The sequence below is a fragment of the Oryx dammah genome, unplaced genomic scaffold (genome assembly GCF_014754425.2).
Source record: "Oryx dammah isolate SB20612 unplaced genomic scaffold, SCBI_Odam_1.1 HiC_scaffold_1, whole genome shotgun sequence".
In the NCBI taxonomy this organism is placed as follows: Eukaryota; Metazoa; Chordata; class Mammalia; order Artiodactyla; family Bovidae; genus Oryx; species Oryx dammah.
The window spans coordinates 68,300,356-68,326,922 of NW_024070185.1; the positions used below are offsets into that span (position 1 = coordinate 68,300,356).

The window sequence follows — 26,567 nt, forward strand, 5'->3', positions numbered from 1 at the left end:
GTCACTTGATTTTTTGATAAGGCAATTCAGCAGTGAAAAGAAAACGTTTACAACAAATGGTGTTGGGACAACTGGATATCCGTGTGGAGAAAAGTAAAATCTGACACGTAGCCTACACAAGGCTTATTTAATAATGGATCACAGACCTAAATATAAAAGCGAAACGTTACCATTTTTCTAAACTTGGGAGAAATATCAATAACCTCAGATATGGAGATGACACCACTCTTATGGCAGAAGTAAAGAAGAGCTAAAGAGCCTCTTGATGAAAGTGAAAGAGAGAGAGTGAAAATGTTGGCTTAAAACTCAACATTCGGAAAACGAATATCATGGCACCCAGTCCCATCACTTCATGGCAAATAGATGGGGAAACAGTGGAAACAGTAACAGACTTTATTTTCTTGGGCTCCAAAATCACTGCAGATGGTAACTGCAGTCATGAAATTAAAAGGCACTTACTCCTTGGAAGAGAAGCGATGACCAACTAGGACAGCGTATTAAAAGCAGAGACATCACTTTGCCCACAAAGGTCCGTCTAGTGAAAGCTGTGGTTTTTCCAGTGGTCACGTATGCATGTGAGAGTTGGATCACAAAGAAAGCTGAGCACTGAAGAATTGATGCTTTTGAACTGTGGTGTTGGAGAAGACTCTTGAGAGTCCCTTGGACTGCAGTGAAATCCAACCAGTCCATCCTAAAGGATATCAGTCCCAAATATTAATTGGAAGGACTAATACTGAAGCTGAAACTCCAATACTTTGGCCATCTGATGCAAAGAACTGACTCACTGGAAAAGACCCTGATGCTAGGAAAGTTTGCAGGCGGGAGGAGAATGGGACGACAGAGGATGAGATGGTTGGATGGCATCACCGTCTTGATGGACGTGAGTTTGAGTAAGCTCTGGGAAGTTGGTGATGGACAGGGAAGCCTGCCACGCTGCAGTCCATGGGGTCACAAAGAGTTGGACACGACTGAGCGACTGAACTGAACTGAACTGTAAGGAAAACTAGAAGAAATCTTTGTGACCTTGGGGTAGACAAAGTTTTCTTTAGTCACAAACAGCAAGAACTATAAAAACTGCTAATTGGACTTCATCAAAATTAAAATCGTTTGTTCTTCTAAATATGTTTTGTTAAGAGAATGAAAGACAAGCCTTGGACTGGGAGAAAATACACTAGGTGTGTCTTACAAAGGACTTTTATTAAGAATATGTAAAGAACAACTCACTGATAAGCCAACCAGCAAAATTTAAAAATGGACACAATTTGAACAGACAAGTCACAGATGAAGATATATAAATAGCCAGTAGTAGACAAGAAGATATTTGATATCATTAGCTATTAAAGAAGTACACATTAAAACCACAATGAACTACCATGACACACCCGTTAGAATGGCTGAAATTGAAGGGACAGCTATCAAGTTTTAACAAGGATGTGGAGTGACAAGCTCTCAGGCACTGTTGGTGGGAATGTAAAGTTGTAAAAGTCCTTGGGGAAAATTGCTCGACAGTCTCCTCATATGTTAATTATACATCTGACCTTACATCTCTGGCACTCCACCCCTAGGTATTTACCCAAGAGCAAGAATACACAGAAGAACTGTACAAAAAAGATTTTCACAACCAAGATAATCACGATGGTGTGATCACTCACCTAGAGCCAGACATCCTGGAATGTGAAGTCAAGTGGGCCTTAGAAAACATCACTATGAACAAAGCTAGTGGAGGTGATGGAATTCCAGTTGAGCTGTTTCAAATCCTAAAAGATGATGCTGTTAACAGTGTTGCACTCAATGTGCCAGCAAATTTGGAAAACTCAGCAGTGGCCACAGGACTGGAAAAGGTCAGTTTTCATTCCAATCCCAAAGAAAGGCAATGCCAAAAATCTCCAACTACTGCACAATTGGACTCATCTCACAGGCTAGTAAAGTAAAATGCTCAAAATTCTCCAGGCTTCAGCAATATGTGAACCGTGAACTTTCAGATGTTCAAGCTGGTTTTAGAAAAGGCAGAGGAACCAGAGATCAAATTGCCAACATCTGCTGGGTCATGGAAAAAGCAAGAGAGTTCCAGAAAAACATCTATTTCTGCTTTATTGACTATGCCAACGCCTTTGACTGTGTGGATCACAATACACTGGAAAATTCTGAGAGAGATGGGAATACCAGACCACCTAACCTGCCTCTTGAGAAACCTATATGCAGGTCAGGAAGCAACAGTTAGAACTGGACATGGAACAAGAGACTGGTTCCAAATAGGAAAAGGAGTACGTCAAAGCTGTATATTGTCACCCTGCTTATTTAACTTATATGCAGAGTACATCATGAAAAACACTGGGCTGGATGAAGCACAAGCTGGAATCAAGACTGCCGGGAGAAATATCAGTAACCTCGGATATGCAGATGACACCAGCCTTATGGCAGAAAGTGAAGAGGAACTAAAGAACCTCTTGATGAAAGTGAAAGAGGAGAGTGAAAATGTTGGCTTAAAGCTCAACATTCAGAAAACGAAGATCATGGCATCCAGTCCCATCACTTCATGGGAAATAGATGGGGCAACAGTGGAAACAGTGTCAGACTTTATTGTTTTGGGCTCCAAAATCACTGCAGATGGTGATTGCAGCCATGAAATTAAAAGGACTCTTGCTCCTTGGAAGAAAAGTTATGACCAACCTAGATAGCATATTCAAAAGCAGACACATTACTTTGCCAACAAAGGTCCGTCTAGTCAAGGCTATGTTTTTTCCAGTGGTCATGTATGGATGTGAGAGTTGGACTGTGAAGAAAGCTGAGTGCTGAAGAATTGATGCGTTTGAACTGTGGTGTTGGAGAAGACTCTTGAGAGTCCCTTGGACTGCAAGGAGATCCAACCAGTCCATTCTGAAGGAGATCAACCCTGGGATTTCTTTGGAGGGAATGATGCTAAAGCTGAAACTCCAGTACTTTGGCCACCTCATGTGAAGATTTGACTCATTGGAAAAGACTCTGATGCTGGGAGGGATTGGGGGCAGGAGGAGAAGGGGACGACAGAGGATGAGATGGCTGGATGGCATCATGGACTCGATGGACGTGAGTCTGAGTGAACTCCAGGAGTTGGTGAGGGACAGGGAGGCCTGGCGTGCTGCGATTCATGGGGTCGCAAAGAGTCGAACACGACTGAGCTACTGAACTGAACTGAACTGAATGAAAATAAGATTTGTGCACAAATGTTTATAGCAGGTTTGGTCATAATAGCCCAAACCAGGAAATATTCAGTGAGTATATGAATGACCTCATGGTAAATCCTCACAGTGGGGCCTAGTCAGCAGTAAAAAGTTAAAAACTACTGATATATTCAACAGCACAGGTGAATCACAAAACCACTATGTTTATGAAAAATACCAGACACAAAAAAACTAAAAACTGGACTGTTCCATTCATACAAAAATAAAAAGTGCAAAATTCATGTGTAGTGGCAGAAAGTAGAGCAGTGGTTGTCTGGTGCTGGGAGGCAGAGGAGAGGGTCTTTCAAGCGTAATGGAAATGTTTCATATCTTGATTGTGGTTGTGGTTTGACAAACGGAGATGTGTCATATTTTATCAAATTGTGCACATTAGTGGATACAGTTTACTGTTGCTAAATACACCTCAATAAACCTTATTTTTAAAAAAGAAGTTAAGGGAGCTATACCCTAAAATTAATCCAGGATTTGGTGCAGATGACTTCAGTTTAGTCATTCAGTCGTGTCCAACTCTTTGCGACCCCATGAACCACAGCATGCCAGGCCTCCCAGTCGATCACCAACTCCTGGAGCCCACCCAAACCCATGTCCATTGTGTCAGTGATGCCATCCAATCATCTCATCCTCTGTCGTCCCCTTCTCCTCCTGCCCTCAACTTTCCCAGCATCAGGGTCTTTTCAAATGAGTCAGTTCTCCGCATCAGATGGCCAAAGTATTGGAGTTTCAGCTGTAGCATCATTCCCTCCAATGAACATCCAGGACTGATCTCCTTTAGGATGGACTGGTTGGATCTCCTTGTAGTCCAAGGGACTCTCAAGAGTCTTCTCCAACACCACAGTTCAAAGGCATCAATTCTTCGGCGCTCAGCTTTCTTCACAGTCCAACTCTCATGTCCATACATAACCACTGGAAAAACCATAGCCTTGACTACATGGACCTTTGATGGCAAAGTAATGTGTCTGCTTTTGAATATGCTATCTAGGTTGGTCATAACTTTTCTTCCAAGGAGTAAGCATCTTTTAATTTCATGGCTGCAGTCACCATCTACAGTGATTTTGGAGCCCAAAAAGATAAAGTCTGACACTGTTTCTACTGTTTCCCCATCTATTTCCCGGCAAACAATTTACTTTGAAATACTGCCTAGAGTTGAAATGCCTCCTTTTCAAAGTATGCTTCAGAGAGAAAATATTTGCACTATATGACTAGCTTTAATCCACGGGTGTATTCTTAGTTATTTTTTATACTTATTAAAGAACAGCAAATCATTCAGAAGGACAATAAAAGTGAGCAAAGGAGATGTTGTTTATAGATAATTTATGAAGGAGTAAATTTGAATGACCGGTGAGCATATGAGATGATAGAGGTATGAACAAAGATATTTCTTTCTACATTACTCATGATAGCAAAAATTAACAATAAGAATAGCTGCAGTGTTTAATAATAGCAAATTGGTTAGGTGAATTACGATGCAAACTTTGAGAATTCTATTGTAGAAGAATATTTGTTGGTGTGAGATTTTAGTAGTTTAATACAAAATTCAAAGAAACAGGTTATAAGAGGAGGATTCTGCAGCATTTTCCAAGAGACAGATTACAGGATTATATAGTACAGCTGATTATAAAATAAAATATTTAACTTAAAAATAGTAAGATCTATACCGAAATTTTAACAGTGACTATCTTTGGTGGCATTCTAAGGGATTTGGTTTTGTGGGAGTTACGGTTTTCTGTGAACTTTAGTTTTTTAAAAATTCTTTTTTTAAATGGAAATATGGGAATTTCCCTGGTTGTCCTAGGGTTGGGAATCCACCTTGCATAGGACATGGGTTTGATCCTTGATTGGGTAATTGGGATCCCACATGCCATGGAGCAACTAAGCCCACCCACCACAACTAGAGAATCTGTGTGCTGTAACAAAAGGTCCCACATGATGAAAGGAAGATGCTGTGTCCCACAGCTAAGACCTGATGCAGTCAAATAAATAGATGAAGAAATAAGTATTTTTTAAAATTTGAAGTATACTGGATATATAATATTTTGTTAGTTTCAGGTGTATCATAGAGTAATTCAGTTATATAATATATATGTTTTATATTGTTTTCCATTATAAGTTATTACAAGATATAATTCTCTGTGTTGTATAATAAATCCTATTGCTTGTCTGTTTTATATACAGTAATTTGTATATGTTGTTAAAAATTGTTTTGCATTGAGTATATAGTTTCTTTGATGTGATCTGAAGATAAGCAGAAGGTTAAACATTGATACTGTGGTATTCATTATGCTGTGCTTTCTGTTTTTGCAAATTCTTTGAGAATTTCAAAAAAGTTTCCAATAGCTTGAAAATCTTCACTTTATTTGCAGTGTGAGCCATGATATTTGTCAAGCATAGCTCCACTTATGAGGCTATTTAATGGCAGTCATTAAGTTTGATTTTAATAAACACTAAGTGTAATAATGTTTTGTTCACATTAGATACAAAGCAAATTATCACGTCTAACTGACGGCTGATTTAGATTTGTTAAGTTTCACAATAGGAAGAGGTTTTGAATTTGGACACCAAGATCTGTTGATGATGTATTGATGATCCATTAATGGTCAGTTATCTTTGGGAATTGCCTGGCAGTCCAGTGGTTAGGACTCAGCACTTTCACTGCCTAGGCCTGGGTTCAATCTCTGGTAGGGGAACTAAGATCCCTCAAGCTTTACAGCATGGCCAAAAAAAAAAAAACCAAAAGTATTCTTTCTAGCCTTGTAGAAACAGGTGGTGAATTTACCTCTGACTTCCGGCAATACTCTTCGATTCCTAGATGAGTTGCAGCCAAAATAGATATTGGTAGTATTACAATTGGATTGATTAATTTATAATAGAGTTATGTACATTTTGAATAAGTAATACAATTTGTGTTGTTGTTAAGTTGCTCAGTCATGTCTAACTCTTTGTGACCCCATGGACTGCAGCATCCCAGGCTTCCTTATCCTTCACCAACTCGTGGAGCTTGCTCAAACTCATGTCCATTGAGTCAATGATGCCATCCAACCATCTCGTCCACTGTTGTCCCCTCTCCTTCTGCCCTCAATCTTTCCCAGCATTAGGATCTTTTCTAATGAGGCTCTTCGCATCAGGTGGCCAAAGTATTGGAGCTTCAGTCTCAGTGTCAGTCCTTCCAATGAATATTCAGGACTGATTTCCTTTAGGATGGATTGGTTGGATCTTGCTGTCCAAGGGACTCTCAAGAGTCTTCTCCAACACCACAGTTCAAAAGCATCAATTATTCAGCACTCAGCTTTCTTTGTGATCCAACTCTCACTCCATATATGACTACTGGAAAAACCATAGCTTTGACTACATGGACCTTTGTTGGCAAAGTAATGTCTCTGCTTTTAATATGCGGTCCTGTTATATTTAATATATGTCCTGTCCTCATAGCTTGTCTTCCAAGGAGCAAGCGTCTTTTAATTTTATGGCTGCAGTCACCATCTGCAGTGATTTTGGAGCCCAAGAAAATAAAGTTTGTTACTGTTTCCATTGATTCCTCATCTATTTGCCATGAAGTGATGGGACCAGATGCCATGATCTTAGTTTTTTGAATGTTGAGTTTTATGCCAGCTTTTTCACTCTCCTCGTTCACCTTCATCAAGAGGCTCTTTAGTTCCTCTTTGCTTTCTGCCATAAGGGTGATGTCATCTGCATATCTGAGGTTATTGATACTTCTCCTGGCAACCTTGATTCCAGCTTGTGCTTCATCCAGGCTAACATTTTGCATGATGTACTCTGCATATAAATTAAATAAGTAGGGTGACAATATACAGCCTTGACATACTCCTTTCCCAATTTGGAACCAGTCTGTTGTTCCATGTCCAGTTCTAACTGTTGCTTCTTGACCTGCATACACATTTCTCAAGAGGCAGGTATGGTGGTACGGTATTCCCATCTCTTGAAGAATTTTCCACAATTTGTTGTGATCCATACAGTCAAAGGCTTTAGTGTGTCAATGAAGCAGAAGTAGATGTTTTTCTGAAATTCTCTTGCTTTTTCTATGATGCAGTGGATGTTGGGCAATTTGATCTCTGGTTCCTCTGCCTTTTCTAAATCCAGCTTGAACATCTGGAAGTTCTCCACTCACGTCCTGTTGAAGCCTGGCTTGGACAATTTTGAGCATTACTTTGCTAGCATGTGAGATGAGTGCATTTGTGTGGTAGTCTGAGCATTCTTTGGCATTGCCCTTCTTTGAGATTAGAATGAAAACTGGCCTTTCCCAGTCCTGTGGCCACTGCTGAGTTTTCCAGATCTGCCGGCATAGAGTGCCACACTTTCACAGCATCATCTTTCAGGACTTGAAATAGCTCAGCTGGAATTCCGTCACCTCCACTAGCTTTGTTCGTAGTGATGCTTCCTAAGGCCCACTTGACTTCACACTCCAATATGTCTGTCTCTAGGTGACTAATACAATAATATGGTATAAACTTTTATAAGGTGTGTAACAAAAGTCTTCTTCCTATCCCTGATTCTAGGCCACCAGTTCCCTGTCTTGGGGAAGTTAAAGCCTGTCACCAGAGACCACCAGGAGCACATCTATATCTTATCAAAATGAAGTTACACTTAGCTTGTTGCAGCAAGGAATAACATATACTAAAATAACTGGTGGAGCATCTCAGAAGGAGGGAGTTAGAAAGGAAGATACACAAAATTTTCAGAGCAGAGATTGGTCATAGAGTGAATTTAGGGTGGAAGTTAGTAGTCTGGGCAGGGACTGGCTACACTGTGTGATGTAGTTGACTTGCTGGAATGGTCAGTGATTTTATATTTAGTACACCTGAGTCTCTGAGGTGTTTTTGTCAGATCAGTTTCTGTGTAGTACTGGAACATACATAATGAGCTAATGTCAAAAAAAAAAAAGAGCTTAGATAGTCTGTAATGCACATTGGGTTTGACTTGGTTCACTTTTTCTGACTTCTAAGTCATAGTGTTTTTTCTGAGTTTGGGAACAATTTGTGGTTTCTGTTTGAATTTTCACTCTTTGCTTCTGATCATTTTTTAACTAAACTGGAGGATTTACCATTTAAGAGTGATCAGTCAAGATCTGTGCCATTGTTCAGAGAGGTTGTGAGTGTTTATCAAGCTTTTGATGATAGTAATTTTGACCTCTGTAAACACCAAGCCGTTTTGTTCTTTTTCTTAGATGATTTTTCTGTTTTTATTTATTTTATTGTAATATAATTGTTTTACAATGTTTCGTAGGTTTCTGCTATACAATTTGAATGAGCTATATGTATACATATGTCCCCTCCCCCTGGGGCCTCCCTCCCACCCACCCATCCCACCCCTCTAGGTCAGATGATTGTTTTTTGAGTCTGAGTCACCTGGCATGATAATGACTGAATGTATTATTTAAGACTCTGGAGACCACACACATGACATCTGTAACAGACAAAACTTCAATAATTATTGTTAAAACTTGAGATAATGTCTCATATATTTCGTATCTATCTGGATCTTCCTATGGTAACCAAGTCATTTTTTCCCCTTTAATTTGGATATAGATTATTTTCCTTTCCCAGTGTCTGAGGAATTAGTCCTGCATTTGTTGATTATCAAGGATAAAGGTCTTGGTAGTACTAAGAATAAAGGGCAGGGTGTTTACTGACAGTCTGGAATCTTGAGACAGAAGAAAATATCCAAGAGAATAAAGGGCAAAATCATGGAATGTGCATGGTAATCAGTGGCTTCTGGCATCTGAGAGATTGTGTTCTGTTGATTTTGGACATAAATGGTCTATTCACGTTATCTTCTGCTTTTGGAGCAAAACAGTTCTGGAAATCCTAACTCAGACACAGTGTCTGGCCATAGCAATGATGTCAGCGTTACGCATAGTTAATTTGTTCCATGTAGTGTTAGTTGCATTGGAGAAGGAAATTGCAACCCACTCCAGTGTTCTTGCCTGGAGAATCCCAGGGATGGGGGAGCCTGGCAGGCTGCCGTCTGTGGGGTCGCACAGAGTCGGACACGACTGAGGCGACTTAGCAGCAGCAGCAGCAGCAGCAGCAGTGTTAGTTACAAGTACATGATACATACCTTTACCAAAGTTCTTTTGACATGTCTCCCCAAGGTTAACTGTTGATCTTTAGATTATACCTGGAACTTTAGGTGAATGTAAGGAAGAAGCAGAAACTCTTTGTAGGTGTTGAGTCTACAGGCTTTATTTATTCATTATTTATTATATTAACCATTAACCAGCCTTATCAGAATGGAAGAGAGTGAAATCTTCTGTTAAACTACATAATCAGTTTCATAAAGAGTCAGTCATTGAGTATTCTGAAGGTAAGAATATGTCTTGAACAGAGAGGATATCGACAAATCTCCAAGGCTTTTGATTTATCCTATAAAATGTATGAGGAATGTCACCAATACAAGCTTGTTTAAACCTGGAGATAAATCTTTTGTTGACAGCTATTGTGTCAGTTTTGTATATAAATATATCTTTAACCTCAAAGATATACAAACATTGAAGCATATCTACTTTGCTGCTGCTGCTGCTAAGTCACTTCAGTCGTGTTTGACTCTGTGCGACCCCATAGACGGCAGCCCACCAAGCTCCCCTGTCCCTGGGATTCTCCAGGCAAGAACACTGGTGTGGGTTGCCATTTCCTTCTCCAATGCATGAAAGTGAAAAGTGAAAGTGAAGTCGTTCAGTCGTCTCCGACTCTTAGAGACCTCATGGACTGCAGCCTACCAGGCTCCTCCGTCCATGGGATTTGCCAGGCAAGAGTACGGGAGTGGGCTGCCATTTTAACACATTTTAAATTAATACATCATTAACTTAGGAAAGCTGAAGGCTGAACTCTTCATTTGTCAGATTTTTTTTTTCTTTTTACCCCATTTTAATAAAGCAAAGAGCTCTCACAATAGTTTTGAATTAATTAAAAGTTGGAGAATGCCAAACAGAGCTAATAATTTCTGTTAATCCTTTAAAAATATTTTTAATAAGGTAAAGGATCAAATCTTTGTGTAACCTAATGGTCCAAAGGTATTGTAGGCGTAAGAGACATCTTTACAGTTTTATTGTTCTGAATTTGGAGTAGAACAAAATTGAAGGGAATTGTTGTGTGACAAAATACTAGTTGTGACTGTCCAAAGATGAGGAGTAAATTAAAGGCTGTATATTTAAAAATACAGTAATAAGTAACACTGTTTATTAGGAATGTCATCTTTTTTCTAAAAGTAAGGAATATTAAAAAAAAAAGAAGACTTACAAGTTTGTTAAAAAAGCACAGAATTAACAGGATACTTTGATTTAAGGATTTAAGGAATGTCTTCTATCGGCACAGAATAACTTTGCCCTTTTAACAGAAAGCAAATCAAATTCTAGTTTTCCTCTATTTATTACTCATGAAAGCATTTACATTAAAAGGATTTATAAGCCTTTATTCCTTATGATAAATCCCTCACATTTGACCAGTTTTGTCAGAAATTTTGATGTATTTTCTTTCTCTCATCAAAGGTTGTTTTGTTTGTGTACAAACCCAGACAAATAAAATATACCAGTTCTTAGACTTTCTACCTTTATTAAGGTCTGCTGTCTAATTTATCTGTAGCTATACTCTGTCATTTTTTGATACAACCAGAAATTCCCCCCGCCAGCTTTATTAAGATAAAATTGACATATATCATCTCGTGAGTTTAACGTGTGTAATATGTTAATTTGATATACTTATAAAAATGATTATTTACCACAATGGTGTTAGCTGACAACATATAAACACCGTATAATGACCATATCTTTTTTGTGGTGAGACAGACATTTCTTTTTCTAAAATACAAAATTATTCTCTTTATTTCCACATAACCAAAACCATATCTGATACTATGCATTCACATTTCCATGTCTTTACATGCATTCTTTTACATTCCTTCAAAATCAATAACGAAAGACATTGTTAAGAGTTAAAGGTTGAATGAGAGGGGAATTGTGAGGGTATTAGAAATGAGTAATCTTACAACTTTCAGAGAGTTACAAATTAAAAGGGCCTTTATTACCTGTGGATTAACTGGTCTCTAAATTCTCTTTAGGGTAATGCCAAATAGTCTTTTCCAGGTTTTGTGTCTCCTGCCTGTGTGAGTGCTAAGTCACTTCATTGGTGTCTGACTCTTTGCAACCCCATGGACTGTAGTCTCCCCAGGCTCCTCTGTTCATGGGATTTTCCAGGCAAGAATACTGGAGTGGGTTCCATTGCCTCCTCCAGGGGATCTTCCTGACCCAGGGATTGAACCTGTGTCTCCTGCATTGGCAGGTGGATTCTTTACCACTGAACCACCAGGAAAGCCTCTTTGTATCTCCTGTGCTGTGCTTAGTCGCTCAGTCGTATCTGACTCTTTTTGACCCGATGGACTGTAGCCCGCCAGGCTCCTCTGTCCATGGGATTCTCCAGGCAAGAATACTGGAATGAGTTGCCATGACCTTGCCCAGGGGTCTTGCCCACCCAGGGATCAAACTCATGTCTCCCACATTGCAGGCGGATTTTTTACTGTCTGAGCCACCAGGGAAGCCTTGTGTCTCCTAAACACATCAAAATGGGGACTAATTGATAGAGATCAGGGATATTTACACAAGCCTGATTCCTTCAGCAAATGTTCTTTTCTCCTGGCATTTGGGAATTCTTTCAGGGAGCCAGTTTTAGAGTTTGAATTGCATTTGGAAGTCTCCTCATATTAAAGAATGCAGAGCATTGGGTATTCAGAATTTTGTTTCCTATTGTTTGAAGGTGCCTCTCAAATAATTTTGTTCATGTTAGTTCCCCAAGATGCCATTTGTATTTTATAATTTTTCCTTGGTGAAATTATGCCATTTATTGAGTATATTCATAATCTGAAAATGTAAAGGAAGCAGAAGAGGCACAGAGGAGACAAAGGCTCAGACTGAGAAAGCTCAATGTGATCTGCAGCAATTATTAAGGATGGCACTTTTGCAACCACGTGTCTCTAGAAGACACAAAGTGACACCAGAGATCAACTGTTAGCAACTGAGGGCCAGTCAGAGCCTCAGCTCCAGGTAGACAGAACTAAACAAAACACTTCTCAGGAGTTTAAGGACTGAGGAAGATCCTTAGGAAGTTTTAGAAAAATTGACCTAGTGCAGAGTTGATCTAAAGATACTCATCTAATGAGACCTTCCAAACTTGTCAGAGGCTGTCTGAACCAGCCTTTGGGGCTGGCTGGAGGATACCCTTCTTAGGTCCTTGTCTGTCCTCTGCCTATGTACTTCCTCATAGATGGGTGACACTCAAGATACTGAACAAACAGACAGGTGATGGGAATGCTATTAATTAGAAGCCAGATTTTGCTCCCAAACAGTACAGTCTGATAAGACTGAAAGAGGACCCACATATCACCTTGACCCTGAAGTGCTCGACAAAATTACTAGAGCTCAGGCAACGCACTTCTGTAGTCTGGGTGGCCCTGAGCAGGTGGTATCAAGTGGCCTCATAAGTGTACACTGTTACACTGGTACATGGATGTACCCAGAAACAAGATCAGCTGAAGGATTTGTTTATAAAGAAAAGTTAGGTTTGGGAAGATCCCCTGGAGGAGGAAAATGGTAATCCACTCTAGTATTGTTGCCTGAAAGATTCCATGGACACGAGGAGCCAGGTGGGCTGCAGTCCACAGGGTCGCAAAGAGTCAGACATGACTAAGCAACTGAGCACACGCACACAGAACCAGTGAGAACCAGAGGGGCTAGGGACCTTCTCAGAGGTAGTTAGGAAGGCTGCTCATAGATACTATTGTTAGATAAGAGACTGTTGTTGGATTTTTAGGGTGGAAGTTGGTAATCTGGGCAAGGGCTGGTTAGAATCTGTAAACTTGGTAAGTCGCTGGTACTCATAAGTTCTAGTGTTAGTTCAGATCTGGTGTCTATGCAGAATTACTGTTAAATTACTTTACCTGAGGTCTTATCTTGAAACTTACAGATCTGAAACATCCAGATCTGAAACATCTGGTGTGAGAAAGTTTGAGCTCAGATAGTCTGTGATGTATGTTGTGGTTTGGTTTGGCTCACTTATCTGTCCTATGAGTCATAGTACAGTTATAAGTTGGGACTTCTGTTTCGATTCTGAGAGGTGTCTCGTGTTAGTTTCTTGTGCATATAAAAGTGTATTTGTGATTGTTGAACAGTCTAAGAAAAAAACTTTGACTTCAAGAATTCAATACTAGTTTTCCACTGCTGTGTAACAAATTATCAAAAACTTAGTGGCTTAAAACAGTGATTTTTTAGCTCAAAGTTGTGTGGCTCAGAGGTACATTTGTGGCATAGAGTTCTCTGCTCAACAGCTCAAAGGCTGAAATCAAAGTGCCCACCAGGGTGAGTTTACATGTGGAGGCTCGGGGAAGAATCTGATCATTAGCGTGTTCAGGTTATTGATAGTTCCTTGTGGTGGTAGGAATGAAGTCTTTATTTTTATCTGGGGGCCTCTTCTTGCTTCTAGAGGCTGCCTTTATTCCTTGCTCCGTGGCCTCCTCTATCTCCAGGCTAACAATGGAGAACTTATACGTCGAATCCCTTTCATGCTTCAGATCTCTCAACTCCTATGTCTAACCTCTAAATCCAGATGCAAAGGTCTTCTGTGCTTAGGTCGGGTGTACCTGGACAATCTCCTATTTTAAGGTCATCTGATACGGGACCTTACTTATGCTTGAAGACTTCCTTCCTTCCAGCAGTACCTAGATTGTGCTTTGATGGAATAACTGGGAGAAGGTGTGTATATACCATGGGCCAGGCATCTTGAGGGGTCTATCTCCCACTCACCACAGTGCTTTTGTGTCTTTTGAAGCATAAGCCACAGAGTTTCCTCTTTGTCCAAGTAACTTTTGGTCATTTATAGGTGTAACTTAAATTTGACGTTGAATTTTTGAATGTTGCTGCTAAGAGTCAGTTTGGGGTACAGCTCTGTTGATTTGAGAAAAGTCTTATTTATGTATGAAACTGATTAACATAGGGAAAGTTATTGCCAACGGGATTGCCTTTTTTGCCTTTGGCATCTCTTATTTTTCTTTTAGTAAATTTTTTAAACAAAAACTTGAAAAAATGTAGGGCAAAGCAGATAGGGGAAAAAAAGCCATCTGTAGTCCAAACACATACTTTCATCCTATTCTTCCAATTTTTATTGTTCACTAGAAAGAATATCAGTATGATCATGTAGTATAGAAAATAATTACATACTAATTTTTTATATATATATATTTCTGATTATAGAAGTGTTACAGGGTAATTGGAGAAAATTTAAAAAATAGGCAAGCTGAAAAAATAAGATAATTTAGAATCTTGTTACCTAGCACTAATACTTGGGTATATTTCTTTATTGCCTTGTCTAATGCATTATTTAGTCACAATTTAGATCATATTATATGAATTTATTTTTAAACAGAGTTAACACTGGGACACTTAACAATTTTAAATAAAAGATATTTGGTGTATTACTTATCACCGAGGAGTTTTTTTGTGTCTTAACCTTTAAAAGTGACTTTGTTAATTCTGTGCGAATTTTAAATTCATAAATAAGAGTTTTATTTTTAAAATTTTACATTCATATGTACATATATATATGTATATATATACATATGATCACTATTTTATGGGAAAAAGAGAGAGAATTCCATTGTCTTTTCAAATTGACTCACTCCCTCAGAGTCCCTGACAGCTGAGTTTTCACCCTACCTTATATGTTAATATCATCCATGGACCAAGGGCATTGGTGTTTCCATTGGCTCTACTTCCTCTTGCTTCTTGAGACAAGATACCATGGCCCTGTCCTCCCTCTGGGGAATAGCAGCTCAGAAAAAGAAAGTGCTTTGAAAAGAGGTCTTTAAAGAACGTTCCAGACTTGGTGAAAGAGAGCACCATGTGCCTCCTCTCCCCTCTTCTCCCGACTTCTTTGATTGTGCTCAGTCCCTTAGTCATGTCCCATTCTTTGTGACCCCATTGACTGTAGCCTGCCAGGCTCCTCTGTCCTTGGAATTTTCAGGCAAGAATACTGGGATGGGTTGCCATTTCCTACACCAGGGGATCTTGCTGACCGAGGGATCGAACTGTGTCTCTTACATTTCCTGCATCGGCAGATTCTGTACAACTGGTGTCACCTGGGACCAACTAGAATGCTAAGATGTTGCACCTGAAGGTGCAGACTAGTATGAGGTCTCAGTGCGGTATTTTCCTGCTGAAACATTAATAGACTGGGCACTCACTATATGAATTATCAAAGAATACAGAAAATCACTATTTACTTGGTGATGAAAATAGTTTATTACTTACTGTGCTTCTACTTTTGAGGAGAGAGATGAGGCAAAGACACATGCTTTGTTTTGTAATATTCCTTGCAAAGTGTCCAAAATGCAATTTGGATTTGGTCATCAACCATGTCAACAATGATTCTGTTTTAACAGTGGGGTGAAAAAAAATCCTTCTATTGATGCTCTTCTTAGGATTGAAAAGGAACCGAAATGGAAGACATGTACATGAGTGGAAGTTTGATTCTCTGAGTTACATAATCTTACATAAGGAGCCGCTGACTCATTGGAGAAGACCCTGATGCTAGGAAAGATTGAGGGTAGGAGGAGAAGGGGGCAACAGAGGATGAGATGGTTGGATGGCATCACTGACTCAATGGACATGAGTTTGAGCAGACTCAGGGAGATAGTGAAGGACAGAGGAGCCTGACTCTGCAGTCAATGGGGTCGCAAAGAATCCATCATGACTTAGCAGCTGAACAACAATAACAACAATGAGAATTCTTAAGATTTATGCTCTTAACTTTCTTATATATTATACAGCAATGTTAGCTATTATCATTACAGTACATTACATTCCTAGTACTTATTTACCTTTTCACTGAAAATTTGTATCTTGCTACCCCTTTCCTCCATTTCTCCCTCCTCCCACCCTTCTCCTTTGGTAACTATAAGTCTGATCTCCTGTTCTATGAGTTTTGTTTCGTTTTTAGATTCCATATGTAAGTGCTACCATACAGGATTTTGTCTTTCTCTGCCTGACATATTTCACTTTTAGCATGATGCCTTCAAATCCATCCATATTGTTGGAAATTATAAGACTTTCTCATTTTTTAAGGCTGAATAATACTCCATTGTGTATGTATGTACCATAACGTCTTCATTCATCCGTCATTGGGCACACAGGTTGTTTCCATAACATGTTAAATTGTACATGCCTCTTAGACATCTGAGTAGATGTTAAATAGACTGTTGGATTTAAGTTTTGGAGGGCTCATCAGTTTTCAGAAGGTTTATGTTGAAATTCTTGGTTGTATTTGTATAAACAACTACCTTTATAATCATGTTACAGCTAGTTTAATTATGAAATAAAATCATTTCTACAGTTTTTACTTTCTCATTTATTTATTTGGCTGTGCTGGGTCTTAAGTTTTGACACATATGATCTTTAGTTGGCATGTGGGATCTAGTTCCCTGACTAAGAGTTGAACCCAGGATTCCTGCATTGGGAGCACAGAATCTTAGCCACCGCACCACTAGGAAAGTCCCTTATTTTTAAAGATAAAAAGCTGAATGATTTCCCTCCACTATTTTTTATGACTTTTTTTTTAATGTGGATACACTTTAGCCTGTTCTTTTTAAACTATTTAATTATGTGTTTATTTTTGGCTGTGCTGGATCTTCATTGCTTCGCGTGGGCTTTCTTTAGTTGTGATGAGAAAGAGCTGCTGTCTAGTTGTGGTGCTCGGCTTTCTCACTGTGGTGGCTTCTCTGGTTGTGGAGCACAGTGTCCAGGAGTTGTGGCTCACAGGCCCTAGAGCGTGCAGGAGTCGTGGCGTGTGGGCTCAGGAGCTGCAGTTCGTGGGCTCAGGAGTGTGGGCTCGGTAGTTGTGGCGCATGGGCTTGGTTGCTCCATGGCATGTGGGATCCTCCCGGAGCAGGGATTGACCCTTGTTTCCTGCATTGGCAGATGGATTCCTAACCAGTGTACCACCAGGGAAGGCCTAAGTGGCCTTTTCTAGTACCAGTTATCTTTGAATACCAAGAACCTCCTCTCCTCAAAAAAAAAAAAAAAAATGTACTGTAGTTTGTTAACCTCTAAATTATCATATTTCTGGGTAAATGATGTTTTGATTCATAGTCAAATTTTTTAACACTATGCTTGTGTTTTGAAACCCTTTAATCCCTCTATTAACCCTACTTTCTTGTTGATAAGGATTGTAGCTTTTAAAATGATGAGCCTATGTTAAAAATAAAGGACTAGTCCCCCAAGTGACAATATGAGATAATCAATAAAGCAATAACTTGAGTGCTGGCACTACTGACATTTTGATTCTTTCATTTAAAAACGCCTAATTTGATCCTGAAACATTGTAAGTCAACTGTACTTCAATAAAACATATATATATTTAGAAAAAAATTAAAATACCCACTTTGGTTAGCATAATTTTTTTAACAAATGTCTGGAATTACTTATTACCCTTGTAATTACACTTGAGTATCTTTTCTTTGAAAATTGAAAAATTGTCCTAAGACTTGGTTTTGGAAGGATGATGGCTTTAGAAATGGAATAAAGAGGCAACACACAGCCACAGAAATGAAGAAGGGAAACTTCTATATCTGGTGGCATCTGGTTTATTTATGACTTGAAAGGATACAAGTACTAAACCTCAGTGTTACAGTTTAAATACTTCATAGCTTAAAGCATGGGTAAGATGTTAGAAGCTTAAACTTCAGAGTCCAAGTGCTTAGATTGTATTTTTTTAATCAGTGAAATTCCATATGTCATTAAAGGCAGTTTGAAACTTGTTAAAACTCAAACTGGGGCTTGAACACGTGTATATACATAATATTCAAGTTTTCATTCTAGTCTTATTCTTGTTCCCCTAAATCCATATTTATCCAAACCAGTCTTACTTAGAAAGTGTGGTCTGTGAACCGGTGTCTGTCCACCAACTGGTGCTAAGTGAAGTAAGTACAGAGAGTGGTGAGCATTTAAAAACTTTCATAGCAGCTCAACATCGGCACAACATCTGTACCTGTGATTATTTTTCTAGTAATTTGTTTTTACTGCATTTTACAAGGTTTACTTTTCTACCTGTTGGTGCTAGGGTGGGGGCAGTTCCCAAGACAGTTTACAAAGCATTTCTCTAGATCTCCTTCTTTTCCACTCAGAAATTCATGTGGCCACATAGGGGCTGGGGGTAAGGACACGAAGACCAGTAAACTGTGCCTGTGTGATGACTGAGAATGCAGATTCTGATTATCTGAGCTTAGTGGGCACGAGCTTTGCAACCCCATGGACTGCAGCACACCAGCCTCCCCTGTTCTTCACTGTCTCCTGGAGTTTGTTCAAAATTCATATCCACTGAGTCAGTGATGCTATCTAAACCATCTCATCCTCTGTTGCCCCCTTCTCTTCCTGCTCTCAATCTTTCCTAGTATCAGGGTGTTTTCCAATGAGTCGGCTCTTTGCATCAGGTGGCCAAAGTATTGGAGCTTCAGCTTCAGCATCAGTCCTTCCAAGGAATATTCACGGTTGATCTATTTTGGGATTGACTGGTTTGATCTCCTTGCAGTCCAAGGGACTCTCAAGAGTCTTCTCCAACACCACAGTTTGAAAGCATCAGTTCTTCAGCACTCAGCTTTCTTATGGTCCAACTCTCACATCTATACTTGACTACTGGAAAAAAATGGGTCACCTGCTTGGTGGCTCTGAAGTGGGTCTAATGGCAACCTCCTCCAAGAGGACTTATGCCACATGCTTATGCCACACGCTGTGCCTCCCAGGACTGCTGCTCTATCCCAATAGCATTTACTTTCATTTGAAAATATTTCAGTAAGAATCACTAAAATATAAAAGGTTTATTATTATTATTATTATTTAACACAACCATAGTACCATTGCTATTTTAGTAAAAATGTAAGTAAACTTGCTCAGGACTAACCTTTACCCTGTTTTATAGACTCACTAAGATGAGTGAATAAAGGCCCATCATAATATTTTTGTCTTGTAATAGATGTAGATTACCCTCTTAAGATAGTGTATTGATGTACTATATGTAGCACTGAATTTGTCCTCCAAATTGGGGTGGTTTTGAGAGTAAAAGGGGATGCTCTTAACAGTTACACTAGGAGGATGGCTGAAATCTAGGACTGTCTTGAGTAAACTGGGGTGTATGTGGTCCCCTTCTGGAGAAGGCAATGGCACCCCACTCCAGTACTCTTGCTGGACAATCCCATGGACAGAGGAGCCTGGTGGGCTGCAGTCCGTGGGGTCGCTAAGAGTCGGACACGACTGAGCGATTTCACTTTCACTTTTCACTTTCATGCATTGGAGAAGGAAATGGCAGCCCACTCCAGTGTTCTTGGCCGGAGAGTCCCAGGGATGGGGGAGCCTGGTGGGCTGCCATCTATGGGGTCTCACAGAGTCAGACACGACTGAAGTGGCTGAGCAGCAGCAGCACGTGGTTCCCTGTTTCAGTGTAATATTTGCCGGTTGGATAGCTACTATGATTTCTTTCAGGGGGCTTTGAATAGTCAAAATGAGTCAAGTTGTAGCCAAGAGTATTACAAAACCTACCATAGGACTTTCTTTACTTTTGAATAATACAAAATGGTAAGGCTAGAGCAAGTTTAAAATTGTGTAAGTGCCTGTGGATTTCAAGTTGGTTCTTAATAACGCTTCCATAAAGCTAGAAGTGAAATCATCAGACATAAGCACAAATTAAAATGAACCCCTCTGTTGGGACTTCCCCAGCAGTCCAGTGGTTGGGACTCTGGGCTCCTGGTTCAGGGGGCACGGGTTTGATCTCTGGTCAGTTAATTTGGATCCCATGTGACCAAAAATTAAAAAGAAATAACATGAACCTCTTCTTTAAAATGTATGGTTTATAGACTTATGGCTATAGGTCACAGGAAATCTAAAGTAGACTGTTTTAAAGATAGGTAAAAGAAGAGATGATAGCCAATTTTAAAATGTCAAAACTTTTTCTGTTCAAGTTGCTAACTTACTGTGATGTTGTATATAATCTTTATATCTAGTGTAAAGTGAAGTTAATTGTTAGCATTTCCAGACTAGAAAACAAAACTAGGCCTCCCATATCTATTTTTCTCAAGTTTGTGCTCTGTTAGTATAGCAAGTTATTTTCTGACAGAGCTCCATTCTGTTAGTTGTGTTCTTATTATCACTAATATTTTAAGCGACTACCTTTTAATAGGGCTTCTCTTGTGGCTCAGCTGGTAAAAGAATCCACCTGCAATGCAGGAGACCTGGGTTTGATTCCTGGGTTGGGAAGATACCCTGGAGAAGGGAAAGGCTACCCACTCCAGTATCCTGGCCTGGAGAATTCCATGGACTATATATAGTCCATGGGGTCGCAAAGAGTCGGACACAACTGATCGACTTTCACTTTGACCTTGTAATAATACATACATACACTTGCAAATGTATTATTAATAATACAGTCATACATTGCATTAATAATAAAAATCATACATTTATGATTCCCCTGAACAGGAACTGAAGTCAAACTTCCAAGACACGGTTTCATTATGTCTATTCTTTGAAGGAAATAAATGAATTTTTAGTAGTGTTGTGGTTTCTTTTCCTTTATTTTTTAAACCATAGTTTCTTTTTGAATACTTTTTCATAGAAAAAATATACTCATTGTCTCACTGTTAGCTTATTTGCTGAATCAAGTGTTTCATGTTTATATGTAAGGCATAATTTATATACATCTAGATCTTTTAAATAAGTTTGACTTTGTGGCCTTCTAAAAAATTAGAATCGATCATCTATAATATATAGTATCTTTAATTTTTTTTCCCCATGTAGTTCTGGTGCTGTGGATGTTAAATCATGGGGGTGTTTTAGACTTAATTTGTTATGTAAAAGTGATGTCTTTATGGTTGTTTTCTATAACTTCAGCTGTTTAAATTTTTTTTTTCTTTTCTTTCTAGCTGTCCCCTTTCCTCCGACCCAGCGGCTTACTTTGAAGGAAGTGTTTGAGAATGGGAAACCTAAAATTGATGTTTTGAAAAACCATTTGGTGAAGGAAGGGCGACTGGAAGAGGAAGCAGCCTTAAAAATAATCAACGATGGGGCTGCCATACTGAGACAAGAGAAGACTATGATAGAAGTAGATGCTCCAGTCACCGGTATGAGAAGGATCGGCACGGTGGTACTTAGATCTGTACTAGACTGAGGAATGATTACAGATTTGAGCTAGTTTGAGGAATGATTACAAGTCATCATCGACTAAAATGTGTAATAATTATTCTAGGAATTGTGAGCAGTCTCACGATCTTTTGATATGTTTTTCATTGAAGAAATACAATTTAAAATGTCTAATATTTCCAATAGGACTGTTTCAGATTGATAGATTACCTGCAATTATCAAGCAGTCCAGTCAAAAGCTAGAGTGATTTAAGTTAAAAGTTAAACTGTGGTCTTAATAGTGTAATGCTCGTCCTCTTCTAAAACATAATTTTTTGCCTCACCTTATGTCTTTTTTCCCTCCTAGTATGTGGTGACATTCATGGACAATTCTTTGACCTGATGAAGTTGTTTGAAGTTGGAGGATCACCTAGTAATACACGCTACCTCTTTCTGGGTGACTATGTGGACAGAGGCTATTTCAGTATAGAGGTAAATACTAAACTGGATATATTGGAACTGTCATATTGTATTCTTAAATTTTTTTCTTTTCTTTCTTCAGTAGAAGAAATTAAAATGAACACTTGCAGAATTTATAAACTTTGTTACTTTCATTAAGTAAAGTGATAGAAATTGATATTAAAAAACTATTTCTTTTATTTGCCAGTAAAAATCTGACATGTGGAAGGCTGTATTAACGCAGTTTTGCAAATAACTTAAGTGTTTACCAACCTTTCCTCTTTGGAGGTAGCGTACAGGCTATACATAAATAACTTAAATTGCTTTTCACCCTAAATGGGGTTTGGATTAGCTCACCTTAATTGTAAAACCATAAGCTGTTGGGCTACACTGAATGCATAGATTAACTGCCAATGCTAAACAATCAGGCATTTAACCTATTGTAGGAATAATTTCTGATCTATTGCACATAGTAAGTACATGTTCATTGAAGGAAAAATAGTTAATGAAAACTCCAATTTATATATTTTGAAAACTGTATGATGACAGAAAAATGGTTAGATTTAAAACAAAGTATTATCCTGGGTTCCGGCACCAAAAAAATAAATAAATAAATAAATAAAATAAAATAAAGTATTAATATAAGCTTTTACATATAAAAAAAAAACTATTTTAAAACCTAACAGAGGGACTTCTCTGGTGGTCCATTGATTAAGATTCTATGCTCCCATTGCAGGGGGCCCAGGTTCTATCCTTGGTCAGGTAACTAGATCCCACATACCACAACTAGAGATCCTGCACACTGCAACAAAGATCAGAAATCTTGCATGCTGCAGCTAAGACCTGGTGCAACCAGATAAACAAATATTTTTTAAAAAGCTAACGGAAGGACTTAGTACATTCATATTTAATGTCTATTGATTCAGCTCTACGTGGTCGGCAAAGAAAAGTAACTTTTGAAACAGTTCAGGTAATTGAATTATTGTGTCCCCAGAATAGGCTTGAGATGAGACGTTGAGCCCGCTTGTTGTTCTCTCTGTCGTCAGTTCTGCCTCTCCCTCATAGCGGGGGCTCACTGAACTAAGGACGTTTCTGGTGGCTAAGGGTTTATTGTTCATGCAGCATGTCTGCTAATATAAGTCAACCATGTCACCTGGTCTCAACAAGAGAAGCAGCTGTAGTTCTAAAGCTGCCAAAAAACCCCACAAGAAACAGGAGAAATGGATCTTATTCTTCATTTAAATAGACAGTCTAAATTCATGAGTCAGAAAACCTCAGTGTTGTCTTGCCAGTGTCCCAGATTCTGAATGCCTTGCCTCCAGACTGCCCCCTGCATTGGGAGCACAGTCTTAACTGTGGGATTACCAGGGAAATCTGTTAGGTTTTGACACATAGTAGGCATTCGGTATTTGTTGGTTGAATGGATGTTAATAAATCATAAGTTGTATTTGGCTTTATCTTGTTACTTGATGTTTGACTACCGTAAAGTGTTTTTCTGGAATAGTTTTAAGAGAGAAATTAACCAAAACTTTAAAGTGACAGTGCTATATCACACTAGTTTTAAAATTAAACTGTAGGAGATATCTGATGTTAGTTGGAAGTCACTTATAAACCAATAAGGTTATAGATTTCTGTAAGCTACAGTTTAGTCCAACATGATATAAGTATATAATTGAACAATAATTTTTTATCAATGTGCTTGAGAAACATGAATGTTATGTTAAACAGCAAAATAAGGTAATGGAGCCCTGATGACAATTTTTTGTTATAAATAGTCATTTTTTGGGGTAGAAAAATTGGGAAATGCAGAATCTAACAAAAACATTTATAAATGAAATAATTACTGTTACTAGTTTGTTATATTTCCTTGCATTCTTTTTTCTCCTTTTACATATATATACAATTTTCAAAGACAGTTGAGATTGTTTTGTACGTTCTCTTTTGTAATCTTTTCCCCCTCCTCAACATTGTGTTGAGAACACTTTTCTCTGTCATTAAAATTTCTCCAAAAGTGTGATCAGTGGCATAAATACCATAATTTATTTCACCATTTCTCTTTGGATAATTCAGTTTGTAGCAGGTACTGCTTATTGTCTACTTTTTCTCTTCTTATTCCTTACTAGCAAAATCCTTGTTTCGTTCAAATAAATGGGATTGGGGGTTCAGGGAGAACTTTCAATGTTGGGGAGGAAGGCCCTTATCCCAGCCCAAGGGGATGAATTTTTCTGGTTGGTTTGAACTAGTCATGGCAGTCCATTTCTGGTCACTAGTTCATTAGTCTAACTGAACATGGGATCCTCTTTCCCCCAGTAGTATATAAAGAGATCTTCTGATGATCATGACCTTTCTTTGTTGTGTACAAAATAATCATAAAATTGTATCCTGATGTATAGTACGAGGGAATAAAACTTGAAATTAGAGGCCAAGAAGTATATCAACCAAATTACATTCTAGAGTAGATATGCACTGTGCTTTTATAGCTCATTACTTCAGAAAGGTTAGTTGGTCATTTCAGAAGGCAGAAGTAAACACCAAATAAATCAAAAGATATATCATGTTCTTGGAAAGGTAAATATAGAAAAGAGAAAGTGCTTTCTACGTTTATATATGAATTTAATCTAACTTTTCCTTGGAATATTGTGAAAGTTGGTATGTTGCAAACAGAAGTCAGCCCCCAAAAGGGAAAAGTCATCTAATCATATTTGTATGTGTCTATGTATTTACATTTTATAATGTTTCTTTTGCATTGTCTTCCTTAAAACATACACATATTTTGATCTAACAATTTCACTTTTTGCGAAATTATACTACACATATAATTATGTACAATGACATGAATGAATAGTTTGTCACATAAAGTTCTACTTGGTGAGCTACAGTCATGGGGTTGCAAAGAGTCAGACAGGACTAAGCAACTTAGCACACAGGCATACAAAGCATCCTGCAACAAAGAATTGTGCCTGTTAATAGTACCTAAGTTGGGAGACATTGTTATCATTCTGGGGATGTGAAGATAAACAAGCATAACCAAGTCCTTTGTTGTGTTTTCTAGTAAGAGAGACAGCATCTTTATATTTGTTTAGTGTCCATGAAAATCAAGTCAGGGTAAAGGACTAAAGGGGACAGGAGTAGCTCATTTGGGGCTTCCCTGGTATCTCTGATGGTAAAGAATCCGCCTGCAATGCAGGAGACCAACGTTCTATCCCTGGGTCAGGAAGTTCTCCTGGAGAAGGGAATGGCTACCCACTCCAGTATTCTTGCCTGGAGAATCCCATGGACAGATGAGCCAGACAGGCTACAGTCCAGGGGGTCACAAAGAGTTGGACACGACTAAGCAACTAACACTTTCACTTTCAATTTAGTTGGAGGTCAGGGAAGTTCTATTTGAAGAGGTAACATTTGAATAGAAAACGTGAATGACCTGAGAGAATGAGCCATACGTAGATGGAGGTGGGGTGAGTACTTTCCAGGCAGAGGCCGAGTAGAGCTCTGAGGAAGGAACGAGCCTAAGACAGCTCAGGAACAGAAGCAAGGTCAGCGTGGCTAGACAAAATGAGTAACGGGACAGTGTGGATGGTGCATCAGAGAGATAGGCAGGGGTTACATGATGTCAGGCTTTGCAAACCATGGTAGAATTGGGGTTTTATTCTGAACGCAATGAAAATCCTCTAGAGCTTTTTTTGTTTATATGTTTTTTGTTTTTTAAGCATGGCAGTGATATAACTTCCATTTATGTTTCAAAAGTTACTCTAGCTGTGATGTGGTAGACTGACTCTAGGAGCCCAAGAATGGGTTCAGGGAGACTAGTTAGGAGTCTCATTCAGGAAGCATAGGCAGAAGATGCTGGTGAATTAGAAGAGGACTTCAGAGAAGTGTCTGGATTCAGAATTTTGATGTCTTTTCTTTTAGGAGGTAGGAAATCTTGGTTGAATTCACCCCTTCAGGTCATGGCACATTTATTGCTAGTTTTTCCTAAAAAGTCCCTCTACTAGTTGTTGTTTTTTTTTTAATCTGTGACCTCTATTTTCCTTACTCCCTCTCCCAAGTGTACATGTTTGTATTGTATTTGGTATATACATCAGAATTGTGTTGTATTTGGTATATACCTCAGAATACATATACTAATTAGATTAACTTTTTAGCATATAATGTTTTTGAGGAAAAAATATTTTTTAGTTTTGCATAAATGATATGGTGCTGTTCAGTCATTTTCAAACTCTAGCAGGCATCATAATTACCCGGAGGGGTTATTCTAAAACAAATTGCTAGACCCCCAAAAAATTTCTGCCTTTTTTAGGTCTGGGGTAGGTCCTGGGAATCTCTGTATTCTAACAAGCTTCTGTTGATTTTGGTTTTTACTTATCATCTATCTGGGTTTCTGTCTGTTACGTTGTATTCCGTAGTACAACGTCCATGACATTTTAGTTCTCTGTTCTCAATGGTGGACAACTTGGTTGACTCCAGTTTCTTTGTATAATGAACACTGTTGTGAGGAACACCCTTGTATAAATCCATTTATGGTCCCATGTTTTATTAGTAGTTGCTCTATGGCTTTCCCTAGTGGCTCAGTGGTAAAGAATCTGCCTGCTAATGCAGAAGACACGGGTTTAATCCCTGGATCAGGAAGATCCCCTGAAGCAGGAAATGGCAATCCACTCCAGTATTCTTGCCTGGAGAATCCTGTGGACAAAGCAGCCTAGGGGGCTACAGTCAACGGGGTCACAAAAGAG

The 26,567-nt window shown here is 38.8% G+C and overlaps 1 protein-coding gene across 8 annotated transcripts in view; it reads left to right on the forward strand.

The window, feature by feature from the left end:
• The window catches only part of PPP3CC (protein phosphatase 3 catalytic subunit gamma), an 85,439-nt gene that overhangs the window by 14,805 nt on the left and 44,067 nt on the right, over positions 1 to 26,567 (forward strand). For 4 of the 8 annotated variants that reach the window (XM_040242812.1, XM_040242847.1, XM_040242830.1 and 1 more), the window contains exons 2-3: positions 21,183 to 21,380; positions 21,746 to 21,870. In XM_040242812.1, coding sequence (XP_040098746.1) covers positions 21,183 to 21,380; positions 21,746 to 21,870 — 323 coding nt within the window. Of the gene's footprint in view, positions 1 to 20,879; positions 21,381 to 21,745; positions 21,871 to 26,567 lie in introns of those variants that run through there. The other 4 variants (XM_040242855.1, XM_040242806.1, XM_040242821.1 and 1 more) reach the window with 4 other exon arrangements.